Consider the following 18,111-nt stretch of genomic DNA (forward strand, 5'->3'; position numbering starts at 1 on the left):
TTGTGATGAAAGAAAAACGAACATCAGGGAAAAGGACAATGCAAAGACAGTAAGTACAGTATCACAGAGTGTCTAAATGGAGACCCCCGCCCTCGAATGTCATGAGTGTAATTCACACTCACACACAATTTATTGTATAAAAGAGATTAGCCACATATGGATAATTATATGGATAAATATGGATACATGATATATGGATAATAATATGGTTGTTTTGGTCTACATCCAAAATCAACCCGGAAGAGGCGGTGACTCCACCTAGTGGCCTTCATTAGCAAAACTGGGCTATTGTGGTTCTCCACAACCAATGGGGTGGAATCAGGCTTCATGTGATCCGGACTAAAGCGGATTAGACCAGAATCTTTGTTTGCGGTCATACAGGTTAAAACTGAGAGAAGCAGTCTCTTTATATTTTTGAATGATTTATGCGCCCAAAGAGATGTATTTCGTCCTGCAGAATCATGCACGTTTTTTATTAGAAATACATCCACATTTTACCAAGATAGCATCAGAGCATTTTGGTTTGCGTTGACACTACTACCACAAGCAAAATAACCCTGTTATTGAGATATATTTGCGACACTGTCGGATATATATATATTTTTTGAAACAAGCAATGGAAAGAAGCCGTAGAGAAAATTACAAAGGTGCGTGACTTTTTCGAAATACTGATTTTTCTTTCACCACCTGGGCAGTGTTTGGCCTACGTTTCTTATACACATCTGCTTGCGATCATTGCTTTATAAACAACGTGTGTATAGTGGAACTTTCCGAGTTTACTAGTGCCGACCTGAACGCAGCATTATAGAGTTGAGTTTGTTATGCATCTGCATGCTGGTGCCATCCTCGTGAGCATGTATCCTGCTGCTCATATTTAGTTTAGGCTATGTGCAATTGTTTAAAGGCTAAAATTAAGATGACGTGACCCATATGTTCCCCAACACAAAGGCTCACCACTAATTAATATTCTCAAATACAGTATAAGCATGGGGTGGCTAAATAAATAATGTGGCATTGTTTTTGTCTTGAAGGGCCAGTAGAGAGCTCCCTGACACTGTTGCCCTGTCAGTCCTATGATGTAATGTCTTTGGAACAGCGAATACCCAATGTGCTGGTAGATCTTAGTAGTGTTTTAATGTGAGAGTATAATTATTTATTTCTCTCTCTCTCGCAGATCCCCTTCTATCAATTTCTTATTTACGCCTTTTGGCCCCACCCCTGCAACTTCTGTCAGCTGCTATGTGGCAAGTTGTGCAGAAAGGACTTGTCATGCATTACGGGATGCTGGAGGAGTTTGTCACCTCGGTGACAGAGACAGTTCCAGAGCTGCTGAGTTACCGGCAGAGGGCCCAACTCATTCTGGGACTGAGAGCCAGGGTTAGCATCTCTGTTGAGACGTGTGTGCATGTGTGTCTGCACATGGATTTGTTTAGTGACTGAAATGTCGTTTATTTATTTTTGTACATTTAGCTATTGGTAACAACCGTATTAGTTCCCTCCAATCTGTCGAAACAGTGGTTGATAGTTGAACCAGTAAACCAGTAGCGCACAGTGCCAATGATAGTGTTGAAATACATTTTTTGTGACCATAGCTGGTTCTGGAGTTGTGTCGTGGTGATCACCAAGTCGACCCTGAGACCATCCAGCCCCACCTGGACAGAATCAAAGCTTCCATTACTACACCCAGGGACCACTGTGTGAGTGATTTACTATACACATTAACCCACAGGTGGCTGGTAGCACTGTAATTGTGGAGAATGGGTTCATAGTAATGTCTGCAATGGCATAAATTGAATGGTACACATGGTTTCCATGTGTTTGATACCATTCGATTCACTCCATTCCAGCTGTTATTATGAGCCATTCTCCCCTCAGCCTCCTCCTGTGCATAAAATACATTTCATCTATAGGAAGAAATACACAGAGTTTGGGTATTTAATCTCCCGGGGTGTGTGTGCACGTTACAGGGGACAGATGCACAAGTAGAGGATTCCGGGGCCAATTTCTTGGAGCTGGTCCAAACCCTGCTACAAGACCCAGGTGTGAAAGAGCACTTCTTCCTGGTAAGATGATGACACTCCCTCATTCTCTCTCACTCCCTCTCTCTCACTCACGTTTTCATTTTTTCCTATGTCTTCTAACCCCCAGGAGGTGTTCCCAGTACAGTACGGCCAGAAGTATGACACAGCACTGGAGATTCTCCTGTGGGAGTTCCTCTCCAGACTGGAGGAGCTGCTGCCTGTACCAGACTTTGCACAGGTGCTACCATTGAACTGAACATCTTATTCCACAACACATATTCACCTTGACTATTGCCTTCAGTTAGCCTTCAGATTACAGCATGGATTGTATTAAACTTTAACCTACCACTGCTAATGCACACCCGTGATGACTAAGGGCTCTTTCTCAGATGGTGTCATGGCTTGATGGAGCCCCCTCAGTTCTGGATGAGTGTTTGCAGTCAGCGACTCCCCCAGAGGAGATGAAGGCTTTAATTGAACATCACAGAAATCTTGGACACATTGACGTAAAAGGTAAGGTTGGGTCAGTGGATAATAATGACTGATGAGTCATGATCTTTGCTACTGTATCGCTTTGCTTTGATTGTTAGAATTATTAATTCATTATTTGACTGTTTGTGGTAGCTAACCGGGTGAGAAGTTGCAGTTATTTACTGAGCCTCTCTTTCTCTCAGACACTCGCTCTTTACCTATGGACGACTGCATCCTCTCTTCTCTGTCCCTCCCTCCATTCACAAAACCAGTGACTACTGCTGACAAACACACTCAAAAACACTCTGATCACCTGCAAGAGGCCACACCAATCTCAAACCATCCAAATAAGGAAGAGATTATTGAAGTTCCCATTGACCAATCAAATCTGGAGACTGGCAAGAGGAGGATATCTGAGAGAACAAGACAGAAGAGAAATGAACAGAGGGACAGAATCAAAAAGGATGAAATTATGGAGGAGGGAACGCCATTTTCAGCCAATGAGAGTAGGAGAGGGCAGACTCTGCCCTGGAAGAGGAAAATGAGTGACAGTTCGGAGATTCCCGGGAAACGGCAAGCAGATTCACCTCTGTTTCAGTAAGAACTGATATTGAAGTTGCTCATATAGGTGTGTCTCCCAGCATGCCTTTGATGTAATTGCGTTTCTTTTTTGGGGGATTTTAAATCTGCTTTATGTGAATTTCTGTGTTCCTCTTTTACAGGGATTCTCCAGTGAATATCGAATCTTCTAGTGAATCTCCTCTCATCTCGATATGGGGAGAATACACAGGTGTGGAATTTCTGTTCATTCTGAATGAAATGTAAAATACAGTACATGGTAAAAGAAAATACATGACAGTTTTACTTACCCTTTTGTGTCAAGAATCCCAAGGTGCTGCCTATTCCATGACGACTGACACCAAAGTCCCTTGGTCGGATGATGAGACTCTAAACCTGATAGAAATTTGGGGAAAAGACACTGTGCAGCGAGTTCTGAAAGGCTGTGTGAAAAATCGACACGTATTCACTCTCATTTCCAAAAGTATGTCTGAGAGAGGCTACATGAGAACTGTAGAGCAGTGTCAGACCAGGATCAAACGACTGAAGAACAGCTTTCGTCAGTCTCTCCAGCAGAAGTGAGTACATTACATAAGAACATTTGCTTATATATATATATACACTATTTTTTTTGTCTTAGCAAGTTATGGACATGGGGACAATCCCTGGAATGTGCTTGTCTGTATTCTCACACTGAAACCATCCCCTATATACAGAGTGGAATGCAAATTTTATGACCAGCTAGAGCGAATACTTGGGAATGTGTCCCCCTCAATGGTTCCTGAGGTCACCTATGATGTTGAAGAGGTGACAGATGACCAGCTAGAAGACATTGAGGATTGGGAGTTCCCTGGGCACTCTGGTCTAGAAGAGATGGGTATGGTCCTATTTTACCTTTCTTGGTAAATCGCATAATATTGACTCTTGGGAAAGGGACTAATGTGTGTTTGCATGCAGCATGTTGCCCACCATCTTACAAAGAGGTCAAACTGCTTGAATGTTAATACAGCTGATTTTACATTTGGAATGTGCATTGTGATTCAACAAAATCAATCAAATGATTAATAATCAGTGATCACTGCTCTTGTGTTTGTCTCAATTTCCACGGAAGGAACCAGAAGTGTTCCCTGGACAGACTTGGAGACCCTCACCCTAATCAACATATGGGGAGAGGACAAAATGCAGAGGGAATTGAGGGGTATGCATAGAAATGGTCACCTTTTTGCTGTGATATCCCAAAAGATGTCTGCCCAGGGCTTTATCCGGACTGCAGAGCAGTGCCAGACGAGGGTGAAAAGACTGAAACGGAGTTTCCGACAGTGCTACGAGAACAAGTATGTCAATTATAGTTTAACAATCATTTGCTTTGTGCATTGGGAGTCCCACAGGGATCTATGCTCGGGCCTTTACATTCTTGTTTGATATCCTGTCATGGCTTACATTTTGTCTATTTGAGCCAGAAAAATGATTTGCTTTGAAAATGTGCTTTGTTTTCTTTCCCCAAACGCAGCATGAAAGGAAGAGAGCAAGTAGAATGCAAGTTCTATGACCTGCTGGAGAGAATACTGGGGAATGAGCTTCCCTCATACGTGGAGGTGTCAGAAAACTGTCTTGACATGGAGTCTAGAGAAGGATGGTCAGCAGACAACGAGTGCTCTGTTTACTCTTTCCAGGAGAGAGGTATGGTCACATTCTCTCTACTGGTTAACCAGTACCTCTTTCACTAGTAAAATATAATAAGATGAACTTGATTACTCCTGTATGGGTATGGAAGGATGGGGAAGAAACTCGTTCTAGCATATCTGACTCATTCTTTGATATCTGTGAGGAGGAGTCAACAAGGGTTTAGGGATAAGGCTGAGTGGATGGTTTGGGATTGGGTCAATCTTTCTCACACACTCTTTCCCTTTGACTCTGATCCATCCAGAGGCTGCGGTGGGCGTGCCAGAGGACAGGAAGAAGGTCCCCTGGGCAGACGGCGAGACGGTGATCCTCCTGGAGCTCTGGGGAGATGACACTGTGCAGCAGAACCTGAAGCGCTGCCCTCACAACGGTCACATATACTCAGAGATTTCGGAAAAGCTCAACTTCCGTGGTTTTTACAGAACTGCAGAGCAGTGCCACACCAGGATAAAGCGCTTGAAAGCCAGCTATCGGCAGTGTCAGGAAACCATCAGGTAACCATTGCCTTTCAGCTTCTATTATTGATACATTTGTCAATTTGCTAATGTAGATTGGATTACAGATAGATTATAATTTTGCAATCTCTCTCTTCCTGTGTTGTTCCTAGTTCATCTGGGTCTGAGCAGGTTGATTTTAAGTTCTACGATATTTTGGAACTAATACTTGAAAGGCAGCCTCCCTCCACCAGCATAGTGGTGACTGACTTGACCAATGACATATCAGAGGAATCAAACAGTGACTCACTTCAAGGTAAAAGTTCATCTCATTTCAAACTATGCAAACTTTCTAATGACACCCTGCATGGGTATGTTATATCATTTAGCTACTGGTTCTACTGTAGTTGCCGTCCCCTCAACACAAGTACCTTTGCCAAGTCTAAACAGGGAAACTTTTTTGTTATTGGGCTGTTTTGTATTTAGAGTCTACAGAAGCAGACAACAACACCACTTCTGAGAGGACCACACCAGGCTCATGGTCGGATCATGAGACCCTGGCCCTCATTGACATCTGGGGGGAGGACGAGGTTCAGAGGGTGCTGAGAGACTTTGTCCACAACGGCCCCGTCTACATGGACATATCAGAAAAGATGCATGACAAAGGGTACTCCAAGACCCCAGAGCAGTGTCGTTGGAAAGTCAAGTCCATGAGGAACAACTTCCGTCAGTGCTACGACAGGAAAAAGTATGTTTGTAACCAACAGGTTTAAATTTTATATTAATTTACAGAAACATAAGTGTACTCTAATCTAACCCATAGCCAGAATACTGCATCCCAAAACATTTTCGACCCACATTTTTTTCATTTCAAAATGGCTTCTGTTAGAAATTGCGTCAATTCAAATCTGGTATCAGGAACAAAAGAGGTCAACACGACTTCTAAGATATACTAGTTATTTTAATTAATGCAAAAACCTTCAATGGTAAATATGATGTTTCGTATATACGGGCTCTCTGAGATGTCTCGCAGAACACCCCAGACAACTAACACATTGTTCCAGAAACAATACCCAAATACTCTGACAGAGGAAGTTTCCCACTTCTCTGCTGGCCAATTAGAGTAAAGACTTGAGCGTGGTTTAAACTTTCTCAGCCAATCCGTTGATTCAGGGGTTGGTCTCATCTCTTCGGCGCCATTTGTTACACACTTCAGCCAGGCACAAGATTATCATAACAACCTATCATAGTGAGAAGAGCCAGCTCCCTTAGACATCATTCCTAGTCAAAGGAAGGCTCACAGATCACAAATAACTATTATAGTCTAGCATTTGAAGACACAATCCTTATCTTATTTTAACCCCTAAAATAGCTCTTCACATCAATCACAGCCTTGCCAGGTGTCACAACCTACATTAGCCCAGTCAAGAATGCATTCTTTCTAAGTTAGTCATCCCATCAATTTAGGAGAATAATAAATCCCCAATAGTCCCCCTTTTCACACCTAATAAGGTGTGATTCAAAAATAAGAAAACACAGATTGTCATTCATTATAATACAATACAAACAAAAAATCACACTTTTATTAATAGGCCATAATGATACAAAAAAATTAAAACCCTCAGTCCATCTACACCCAACTTGCAAATTGTTACCAGTCACCAAGGAATTTCAAACCATCACATAAGGAAAGACAAACATTCACATGATTAACTTGATTAATAAAGTATAAAACACAGGATTAATAGAACACAAAACATAAGACTATTAAAACACAAACAGAGAAGTATATTTTGGCCCCCTTTAGACACCCTCTAGTGTCACTCCACCAAGCCTGGTAGGTCATATCCTCCATTTCTAGGTTGGAGTCCAGAATTGGGCCTTATCTCACCATCTGTGGGAAATCTCCTTCCCCATCTCCTTTCTCACCAAACCTCAGACACAGGAAATAAGACAACATCCACAAAGAACAAGTATACCCATAGAAGCTATAACTTCACCCAGAATAGCTACAACAATAGTTTTCCATTTATCAAATATGTTATCAAACCAACCTTTTATGGAGCTCTCAATACCAGAGTTCTCAGCCAGTTTGTTCGTCAGTGTAGTTACTCCCCTGAAGCTCTTTTGTCACTGACCCGTCCGGTGCTATATTGTTTGAGGATGAAAATACAGCACATAGATCCAAACAGAACACAAACTCCGCCCCTCTCAGCCAAAAGCATATCTAACGCTATTCTATTCTACCTTGTCATTAAGATAGTTGCCGCTGTCTGCTCATCTAATCCCTTTATTGCATCACAAGTGTGGTTTATAAATCTTTGCTGGTTATAGTAAATATAATTTATCCAATCTACGTTTTTATTAATTGTTGACCACCAAAAAATACTTAATTCAAACTCAACTGCGATCTGATTCCTAGCTTTGAATTGTTCTGAAACCTCTCGAGGTGCTCCTATCCCATCACAGGATCCTTTCATCAAAGGATCCCGGGAGGAGGTCCTACTTTCTACGTGACAACTCACCAGTCTCTGACACGTTTGATTGTTTGCGTATGTAGGTGAGTTCACGATCAGTTATCACCACACAACCATCAGATGTCAGCACGGGCCTGGTTTTAGTTCCTACAATCCTCTGGCTGCAACAAAGAGGAGAGATTAGTCATGTTCTCTTTTAGTTGTGATATTCTCTGTGTAGGAGCAGAGCTAAGATGCCCTACTCTGTATCCTATCTTACTAGTCCTAGAAAAACAATTAGAATCCCCTGAGACTTCAAACTTAGGCAACCTAGGTCGGAATGACTTTGTTATCGGGGGACACAGATAGTTCAAGTTACTACAAGACTCTTTCACCACATTCCCAGGTGGCTTGCAGGGAGGATAAATCTGTTTTTGCGTACTTCAGACATTCAGACAGTACCTACCCTTCTATGGGTCGCACTGCCATTTCTGGTAATTCCCTATTTTCACAATACTTCACCTGTCCCCAAACTGTGTATGGAGATTTACATATCCCCCACGCTCTCGACATGAGCAACTACATAGTCCCAGGATGTACACGGCGACACACATACAGTGATGTCCTCCCCTAAAGTCCCTAATCTTCCCCTTTCTCTACGTCTAGCTGTCTCCTATGCCTTCATATACTGTGTTCAGGTATTATTTTATCAACTTGTTTTAGGTTAACTACTACTTTCGGCTGATCAGAAGGGTTTGAGTGTGTTAGGAATATGGCCCCCACAATCAGACAGCTACCTACCGTCAGGAAACCTGTGAATCCCCACCCTCGCCCTGAGAACATGTCAGACGCCAACCCATTACTTCACCTTCTACCAAACTCACACAGGGATGATCAGACAGGGTAAGGGAATCTTCGTTAAGGAGCCAACCCCCGAGCCCTAATGGTGATCGGATCTTTCTCCTAACTCTGTGTTTGTTCATCAGGTGTAACTGGGTTTACCTTTTTGCAGTGTGTGACATGCACCCAGATGGATCTAATAGGACTTGATAGGGCCCTTCCCAACAGGCCTGCTTCCAGTTTTTCTTCTTTTAGGGACTGGATCCACACCCAGTCTCCTGGTGTGATAGTGGGTCACCTTCTCCTTTAGTTCACCTGTGGGGCACAAAACCTCTGACATACGGGTGTGGTTAATAAACTATCTTCACACATACATGTTGAGCTCTCAATTTCTATTGTTGTTTTTTTATTTTTATTTAATCCTATCATTATTATTTAATCCTATCACTATTATTTAATCCTATCATTATTATTTAATCCTATCACTATTATTTAATCCTATCATTATTATTTAATCCTATCATTCCCCCTTTTTGACACATGATTTGCCCATGTGTCAATATTACCACCTTTCTAAACCATCCTTATGTAATTTATCATCCTATTGCCATGCCTTTCATTTTTGAGATTATCTTTTGCTTCTTTATTGCTCCTCCCACTTCCTTTGTCTTTTATGGCAGCTAAATTCAACTTTCATCCAGTTCAGAATCAATTAGTAATCCAATCAATCAATCTCTTATCTTATAAAAACACTTATGTTTAGTTCATACTCTGTTCTACCCAGGCTCTCCCGGGCTTGACCTGAAGACTAATTGTTGGACATGACAAGTCTATTTCTTAGGTCACCTAAGTCTTCTGTCTAGCAACAAAGAATAAAAATCTCTATGTTCATGATTAACCCAGTTATATCTAATAGCCCACCAAAAAACCTCATCTTTAAATCACTACCAATGTCATATCCCTCGTTACTCTCTACCATTTGGATAACATCCCTGATGTATGTATGCCTCCTTAGAGTTCCAAATGATCTTACCATGGGCTACCATTGCCTTCCCATAGATAAGATCACTTAATTTACCCGTATGCAGTACATAATGGAGTACGCAAACTTTACAGCACTTTATCATTACCAATAAGCTCATCATTTGTTTTTTGTTTTAACGGTTTTGGCGCTTCAAATATAGCAGTTTTCCTGTATGAGTTTAACATTCGCCCCTCCTGTGTTATAGTGTGTCCTAGGTAAATGACCTCGCTCTACCAAAGTTGAAGTTTCTTTTTGCTCACTTTGTGTCCCTGTTCTGCCAGGAAGGTTACCAATTGGATTGTATCCCTCTTACATCCCTCCTGAGTGGGATTAGCCAATAGAATATCATCTATATTAACTAACATTTGCTTCCTTCTCTATGTTCAAACTTTCCCAAATTCTTAGTTATAGCCTGGGCTAAGATTGTAAGACTTTCCGAGTAGCCTTGAGGCATCCTAGCCTAAGTCCATTTCCTTCCCTGAAAAGTAAAGCCAAACCACCCCTAACTATCCGGATGAACTTGGATACTAAAGAAAGCATTAGCTAAATCTATCAATGTAAAATAGGAGTTCTCTGGTTTCAATTGGTTCAGCAATGTATTTCAGCAATGATATTTCTATTAACCCCCTGCAAGTCCATGACCATCCTCCAGTCGGCGCTAGGTGCCTCCTTTCTAACAGGACATATTGGAGAGTTGCATTGTACCACATTTCCAGGAATTATCACCCCTCCCTTAAGTAAATGCTCAAATGTAAGTGTTATCCCTTTTATTGCTTCTGGTTTCATAGTATATTGCTTTTGGTATGGTCTATTATCGAATCGAGGAATCACTTGTACTGGAACTACCCCCTTAATTAGTCCTACATCTGCTGTCCTTGTGACCATAATTTGAACGGAATTGCTTCTAACTCAGCCTCCTGTTCCTGAGTTAAGAAAATCTCTTCCTGTCATCCGTTAAAACTTATCTCCAGATGGACACTGGGCTGGGTTTTTGCTCTCCAAATTAACTTTCTTCTATATCTCCCAGTGGAGTGGCCATACTGATCCCCATTTGGTGTATTCTGCCAGTCAGTAATGTTTTCCCCCTGTTTTATCCATTTACCTAGTGATAACCATTCCTCTGAATGTCCTTTCACTAGGGCAACATGGGGGCTCCACCTTTCTCTGTACAGCCTCTGGCGCTGTGAACCCATTTGAACCCAATTTGAAAAAACAACAATCACAAATAGCCAGGCCTCACTCAATTTGATAGCTCACTTTTATGACCAAAATACTGCATAACTGAGATGAGCTAATCTCTTTCTCCTAGTTATAATCTAAAGATGGTAGTACACACAAAACATGATAGATATTCCCAGTCTTAACCCATCAATAATTGTTTGCATCATTCTAATTCCTCCTAACTAATCCATTAAACCACTCAAAATTCCTTGAGTATACAATGATTATTTAATTGATTACCCTAACTCTGCTACATGTGATCTCATCTCAAATGATCCATTTATCAATTATTTATTCAACCCCCTAGGAAAACCTGTCTTCCCTTCTATTGTTCCTGTCCTCCCTGTAAATGTCATATTTGAGTTTTTAGCCAATACAATCACGGTTACATCAAATGTTCCCTCATTTAATGGTATTTTCTTCCTAATATAACTTCCCTAAATGAGATTAAATCCCCTGCCTTCCTCTACTATCCTTATATCATTACTGGATCAATGATAATAACTGTAATAACTATCAATAATACTTGTAATAACTATTTCACATTAAATTGTGTCTTTTTTCTGATAATGTTATAATTGTAGCCTATTCCATCACCCCAGTCCAAAATATAAGTTTATGTAACAAATCCATAACCCACCACAGGCTGGCGCTATTCCCCAGCACAACAGCCAATGCATACTTGCATCCTAACCAAAATATATTATCGTTCTAAAATCGTCCAATTATTCTGTATTTTTCCGCTAACCCATTTCAGTTCGCTATTCAATTTATTTAACTGTTCTCTTCTGATTAGGCCCTAATTAATAAAACAAATACTTGCTATCGTTGGTCAGCATACGCTTAATGACATTCCTACCATCTGAACTATACTGTCTCTCACCCTCCCCTTGCTCCTTCGGGGAGAGCGCATGGTAACCTTATAACATATTTTCATAGACTTTTCTAGAATACTTCTATTTAAGCTATCTAATTCAATCTTTCACATTTCTCAATCCACATAGTAATTTAGGTATATAGCCCTACTGCGAAAGCTTTGTCTACTGTCCCTACCTGTGTTCGAACCAGGGATATCGCCAGTCACTCCACACCATCTGTGATGCTCTCAAAGTAACTACTCCCAGCTCATAGAGCAAGTGACGTCACCAAATGAAAATCGCAGTAGCTTTCACCTCAGCAAAAAACTCTCTCCTTTTGATTCCCTATTGTATAAGTTAGTTTTTCTATTTAACCCATAAACACGCTACAAATAGTCCATTCAACATTACCAAACCAAATACTCCATCGTACCCATTCAATCAACACATCAGCCGTGGAATTTACACTCATAAATGCAGATTGTTACTCCATGCCTTGAAATGATAAATAGATTTCCACCAATAGTACATTTAATGATCTCATCTTACCCTCTGACACAAAATGAAGTTCCCTCACTGTACTACGTTAGCTCTACCATGATAATTAGTTCAATTTAACCCTCTATTTGTTTTGTACTATATTATACATTACGTCTAAAACAACATTACTTATGGTCAGTTTATTCCGCCATCATATTATCCAACAACGCCACAATCTTAAACTCATATGGGGCGGCTGGCAGTTTAGTGACCAATAGCGCCGCGCCAACAACCGAGAGGTCACCGGTTACAATCCCCGAGCCGACCAGGCGAAAAATCTGCCGATGTGCCCTCGAGCAAGGCACCTAACCCCAATTGTTCCCATAAATCGCTCTAGACAAGAGCGTCTGCCAAATTACAAAAATGCAAATGTAAACATTCTCTACTTTCTCACCCACGACGCTCGGGTGAGCAAGTTTAGAACATTTCTCGTCAGAAACCCACATGCGTTCCCAGCCATCTCCCAGTCTTTTCATGGCTCCAAAAGCCACACTTTCGCTCTCTCCAGCCCCTCCCCTTGCAACTCTACCTTTTTGAGGAGCTGTGAGGATTTGCTTCTCGTTCCAGCGCGCCTCCAATATTCCGCCGTTACTCAAAGTACTCCAGTCCATTTATTTAAATCAAATAATTCCCACCTAATTAGTTAAAGTTGGTGCACGTTTATAAACCGAATTATTTCGGTCTAATTGTTTAACCAGTATTTTGCACGGTCAAACATCAAACGTTAAATCAAATAATAAACCGAATTGCTTCGACACAACTATTCAAAAGCAGTATTATGCTATGTCAAACACCAAATGTTATATTTCAAATATCAAGGTACTTTATCATTCACACCCTCATGCATACAGTAACACTCTAGCTTTAAAGTACCTCCTATGGATCTCTAACCATAGCTCGCACCGTTTTTTAAAGGTACCTCCTATGGATTTTCTATCCATAGCCCGCACCGTCTTTAACACTCTAGCTTTAAAGTACCTCCTATGGATCTCTAACCATAGCTCGCACCGTTTTTTAAAGGTACCTCCTATGGTTGTCTAACCATAGCTCGCACCTCCCATGGGTTTTAACCATCACATTTACCAAAGGTTTGCATGTCACAATATTGTGCTTATCTACTCATAATAGTTTCATAATTTAGTTCACTTACATCAGACAGTTGTTTCACAAAATTAATTTGGATAAAGCCAATGTGCAGATCTTCGGTTATTTAACAACAGGTATCTGCTTACCTTTTTAGATGCCCGGGCAGTTTGTGAAACACACGGTTCGATTAAAGAGTTGACCAAATGGGCCGGACAGTATCCAGCGAAGTCCCTTCTACCAGACCGCGTCGGGTGTCACCAATTGTTAGAAATTGCGTCAATTCAAATATGGTATCAGGAACAAAAGAGGTCAACACGACATCTAAGATATACTAGTTATTTTAATTAATGCAAAAACCTTCAATGGTAAATATGATGTTTCGTATATACGGGCTCTCTGAGATGTCTCGCAGAACACCCCAGACAACTAACACATTGTTCCAGAAACAATACCCAAATACTCTGTCAGAGGAAGTTTCCCACTTCTCTGCTGGCCAATTAGAGTAAAGACTTGAGCGTGGTTTAAACTTTCTCAGCCAATCCGTTGATTCAGGGGTTGGTCTCATCTCTTCGGCGCCATTTGTTACACACTTCAGCCAGGCACAAGATTATCATAACAACCTATCATAGTGAGAAGAGCCAGCTCCCTTAGACATCATTCCTAGTCAAAGGAAGGCTCACAGATCACAAATAACTATTATAGTCTAGCATTTGAAGACACAATCCTTATCTTATTTTAACCCCTAAAATAGCTCTTCACATCAATCACAGCCTTGCCAGGTGTCACAACCTACATTAGCCCAGTCAAGAATGCATTCTTTCTAAGTTAGTCATCCCATCAATTTAGGAGAATAATAAATCCCCAATACTTCATTTTATGTCTGCTATTCTCAGATGTGGAAGAAAGGGAGTGGAATACAAGTTCTACAATCAGTTGGAGCGAATACTTGGGCATGAAGCGGTCTCCATTGATGAGTACGATGAAAGAGACGATCAAACAGTAGACCAGGACACAGGTACAGTGATAGTACAGACGGTTATATGTTTACACTGTAGACTCAGTCAATCCAATCAGCAGGGCGGTACCTACGATCTGGAGGTTTCCAATGTATATGTCTCCCGGAGCAGGTGCTGATGTGATGAGATGCACCCCGTGGTCGGAGCCAGAGACGCTGGCCCTCATTGAGCTGTGGGGGAACGAGGAGGTCCAGACAAGCCTCAGAGGTTGCGTCCGCAACGGGCACATTTTCGCCGACATAGCGGAGAAGCTGGCCACAATGGGGCACTTCAAAACGTCTGAACAGTGCCACTCGAGGGTTAAGCGGCTGAGGAAAACCTACCGACGGTGTCTCCACAGCAGGAAGTAAGTGGAAAGCACAGATAATTTGTGGGTAAGGTGAGTCTTGGTGTCTAAATTGGGACCTGTTACAAATGAACCCTTCACCTCCCACTGTTCTCCACCTCCTTCTACCTCTGGTCGTACCTACAGAGACGGAGGGGAGCCCTTACTCTTCAGATACTTCAGGTTCCTGGAGCCGGTGCTAGGCAACAACACTCTCTCCCCCGATGCAGAGATTGTTGATTTGTGTGATGACTTCAATCCAGATCCCACTGAGGAAGCAGATCAGGAAACATGTATGGTGCCTCCTAATCATCCTTACCCTCTAAGTCTAATGTCATTAGGGCCCTGTGTTTTTCCTGTGTCAGTGCCAACAGTTGTTTGTCCTGGTCAGGTCAAATCAGGACCCTAGTAATAATCAATCTTCTATAAATGTACTTAGTAGCCACCTAAAGCCTCCCAAAAACATCTATATTTTTTAAGGCCAGGGCTCAGCCAGTTACACTGTGACAGAGTCCAGCAGAAAGATGCCCTGGTCCGATCGGGAGACCCAGGCTCTGCTGGGGGTCTGGGGTGAGGACCACGTGCAGCTCTCCCTCCGCGGCTGCTTGAAGAACAGACACGTGTTTGAGTACATCTCACGGAGGATGATGGCCCAGGGGTTCATAAGGACGGCTGAGCAGTGCCACACCCGCATCAAACGACTCAAGGCCAGCTTCCACCATGACAAGTGAGTGCAAAGGATTCATAACTACTATTTTATGTCTAGTAATTCACTTTATAAATTACACTCAACATCGGATATAAATTGAGATGCGATATCTTTACTTCATCAAATCAATGCTTTACTCAACTTCATCTCATTAATAAACAATGTAATTGCGGTCTTGTTTTTATCACTGGTATTGTTACATAGTACATATGGTCAGAGGATATGATGATCCAACTGAAATTCCCTCTGAACCATATGTCTAATCTTTCATTTCCCCACAAGGGAGTGTAAGTTCTATGACCAGATGGAGGAGATTTTATCGAAGGAGCTCAACTTCGACAGTTTGGCCGAAGATTCGTTAGACAATGAGGAAGCTGCTGTCTGCAAGTCTATACTTGAGGTTGACCAAAGGAAAGGTAAAGCAAAGCCATACCATACCTTGAAACGTTTTATGAGTTGTCTTATTTCAACTGACCTAAACCCCTTCCCACTATAAAGAATGTGTTAATTGGGTGTCTTTGTCTTCAGCTAGCCGTCCTCCAACTGACGGCTCCAAGTTCCCCTGGAGCGACAGTGAGACCCAGGTCCTCCTCAGTTTCTGGGGGAGTGATGAGGTCCAGGAGGATCTAAAGGGCTGCACCAAAAACAGACACATTTTCACCGAGATCTCTCAGGCCATGGCCAACCAGGGCTACCTGAGGACAGCTGAACAGTGCCAGTCTAGAGTGAAGCGGCTAAAGGCCAACTTCCGCCAGTTCTGCGAGAGCAAACGGTAAGCCATGGGGGATAAGATGTGGATATGAAATTGATAACCACTATTTATAATTGCAAATTGATTATGAAGATGCCATACTGATGGAACAGTTTTGTATTCATGGTCAGAGGTTTGCCATGCTCATGTTAGTAAAGCAAAGCTCATAAACTAACCAGATATGAGGAATAAGCATGTTCTATTTTCCCAGGAGTGGAGGAGAAAATGTGGAGTGCAAATTCTACGATCAGTTTGTGCAAATATTCGGGAACAAGCATCTATCCTGTGACTCGCTGGCTGAGGAATCGAATGGCGCCACAGACATGGGAGAGGTCCCAGGTGGCCAAGTCCACGGGACAGGTAACTGAAACAATCTCCTAATCTCTGTACAGTAAATGCAGTTTTTACGTTATATTATCAACGTTGGGCCTTTGTTTACGTGTATTTTTTGGGGGGGCTCTCCAGAATCAGGCAGCTGTCCATCACCATGGGAACTAGATCTCCCCTGGAGCATTGAGGAGACTGAAGCCCTCCTCGACATATGGGGCAGTGACAGAATCCAAGAGGACCTGAGGGGAAACACTGAACTGGAACACATGTATACAGAGATCTCCCAAATGATGGCTGACCAGGGCTTCATGAAAACAGCAGAGCAGTGCCAGACAAGGGCGACGCAACTGAACCTGAGTATTATTCCAATCTGACGACGAGGAAGCATTAGAGATCATCTGAAGATAGTTTTGTAGCGCCACAGGAAAGCTACAATGACTCAACAATGAATTCTGGAAAAGAGGTGTATGAACAGTTACAATGACCTGTGTCTCTCCTGTCTCCTGCGTTGTTTTCAGAGAGGTTCTGTATTCTATCAAAGAGGCGCTGTTGCTTTGTTGGATATTGCTGAAGAGACTCAACATCCATCCCACTCTTTCTGTTGGAAATCAGACACATGTATTTAACCTTTATATAGGTACTTAAATCTAAGTGTAATGGACTATCTGAATGTTTTTTTGTCATGTATTTCACTGAAAGTTTATATGTGTTGTGACAAAGGGACCTATTCAGTGAACTTAACGAAACCTTTTAAAGGGATTGGCTTGAGTGAATCCTCTAATAAGAATTGGTAAAAACCACATGACATTCTGAACATCTTGATTTTGCATTATGATTTGCCAAACAAAAGGCTTGCTATTATGTACATATTTTTGTATTTTATGTACATTTGTGTTTTAGCAAACTCACTGTGCGTTTAGGGCTATTCTCAAGTGAATTAATTTAGATAAAATTCCTTTGAGTGGAGTTTGATTGCCTGACTGTTTGGGTACTTAAGTGTCAATACCATATCATCTCTGTTACTGTGGTATATCTTTCTCTCAATGTGTTTGAACCTTTATCTAGGTTCACCGAAACGCTGAGGTTTCTGTTGTTACCATCTCTAACCACTGGGGGGAACATGAGACCAAATCCTATTTTTATCCTCAACAGATTGTCTGGAGCAGAGCCCCACAGTAAGTAGCCACTAGAATTCTGGAAGCACAGGCACCTACTTTTTGTTTACTCATACGTTATTATTAGATAACACGGTGAGATAGCCGTTGCAACAAATCCTTTTCTCAGCATTGATGGTGTTCGTTGTTCCTCGGAAGACTATTTGCATAGAGACGGACACTTTGCATTGGCAGCACATGCTTCAGTGGTCTGGGAGTGTTCATAGCCCTGTGAGTTTAACACTTCATGACTGAGAGCTGTCATTCATGACAACAGAACCCACAACAACCATTGTTTGAATGTTAAATAACGAGGCAGAGGCATTGATGCGAGTAACCAGTCTTGTTCAGTATATTGCAATACATCCGGGTATCTCAAGTACACCGGTAAAACACTGGAGTTGCAGTAATGAACATTTACCAACAGATGGCATCAATGTGCCATCTTCCACCCATAACATCTTCCCTTTTATAAAATAGGACAGGAGCTGTCAATTCACTAACAAAACAAACCTAGTAGTAATTTCCAACATGAACAGTTAAGTATTTTTATTATATATATATATATATATATATATATATTTTTTTTTTTTGATTAACCACTTAACACATCTTGATACTCTCTTCACTTTTAT

General features: G+C 41.6%; 1 protein-coding gene across 1 annotated transcript; it reads left to right on the top strand.

Moving 5' to 3' along the window:
- Positions 1-299: 299 nt before the first annotated feature.
- Positions 300-17,292, top strand: LOC311139215 (uncharacterized protein). Its single transcript, XM_084174120.1, has 23 exons — positions 300-647; positions 1,175-1,377; positions 1,593-1,697; positions 1,968-2,063; positions 2,149-2,259; positions 2,411-2,534; positions 2,696-3,089; positions 3,215-3,282; positions 3,376-3,628; positions 3,767-3,927; positions 4,162-4,384; positions 4,561-4,730; positions 4,978-5,227; positions 5,341-5,483; positions 5,654-5,915; positions 14,085-14,206; positions 14,319-14,553; positions 14,680-14,825; positions 15,013-15,259; positions 15,524-15,657; positions 15,770-16,013; positions 16,204-16,352; positions 16,458-17,292. Exons 1-23 carry the CDS (start codon positions 617-619, stop codon positions 16,694-16,696), a joined length of 4,110 nt encoding a protein of 1,369 aa, XP_084030246.1. The 5' UTR covers positions 300-616; the 3' UTR covers positions 16,697-17,292.
- The last annotated feature ends 819 nt before the right edge of the window (positions 17,293-18,111 follow it).

This window comes from Coregonus lavaretus, assembly GCF_964263955.1.
Source record: "Coregonus lavaretus genome assembly, chromosome: 13".
NCBI lineage: Eukaryota > Metazoa > Chordata > Actinopteri > Salmoniformes > Salmonidae > Coregonus > Coregonus lavaretus.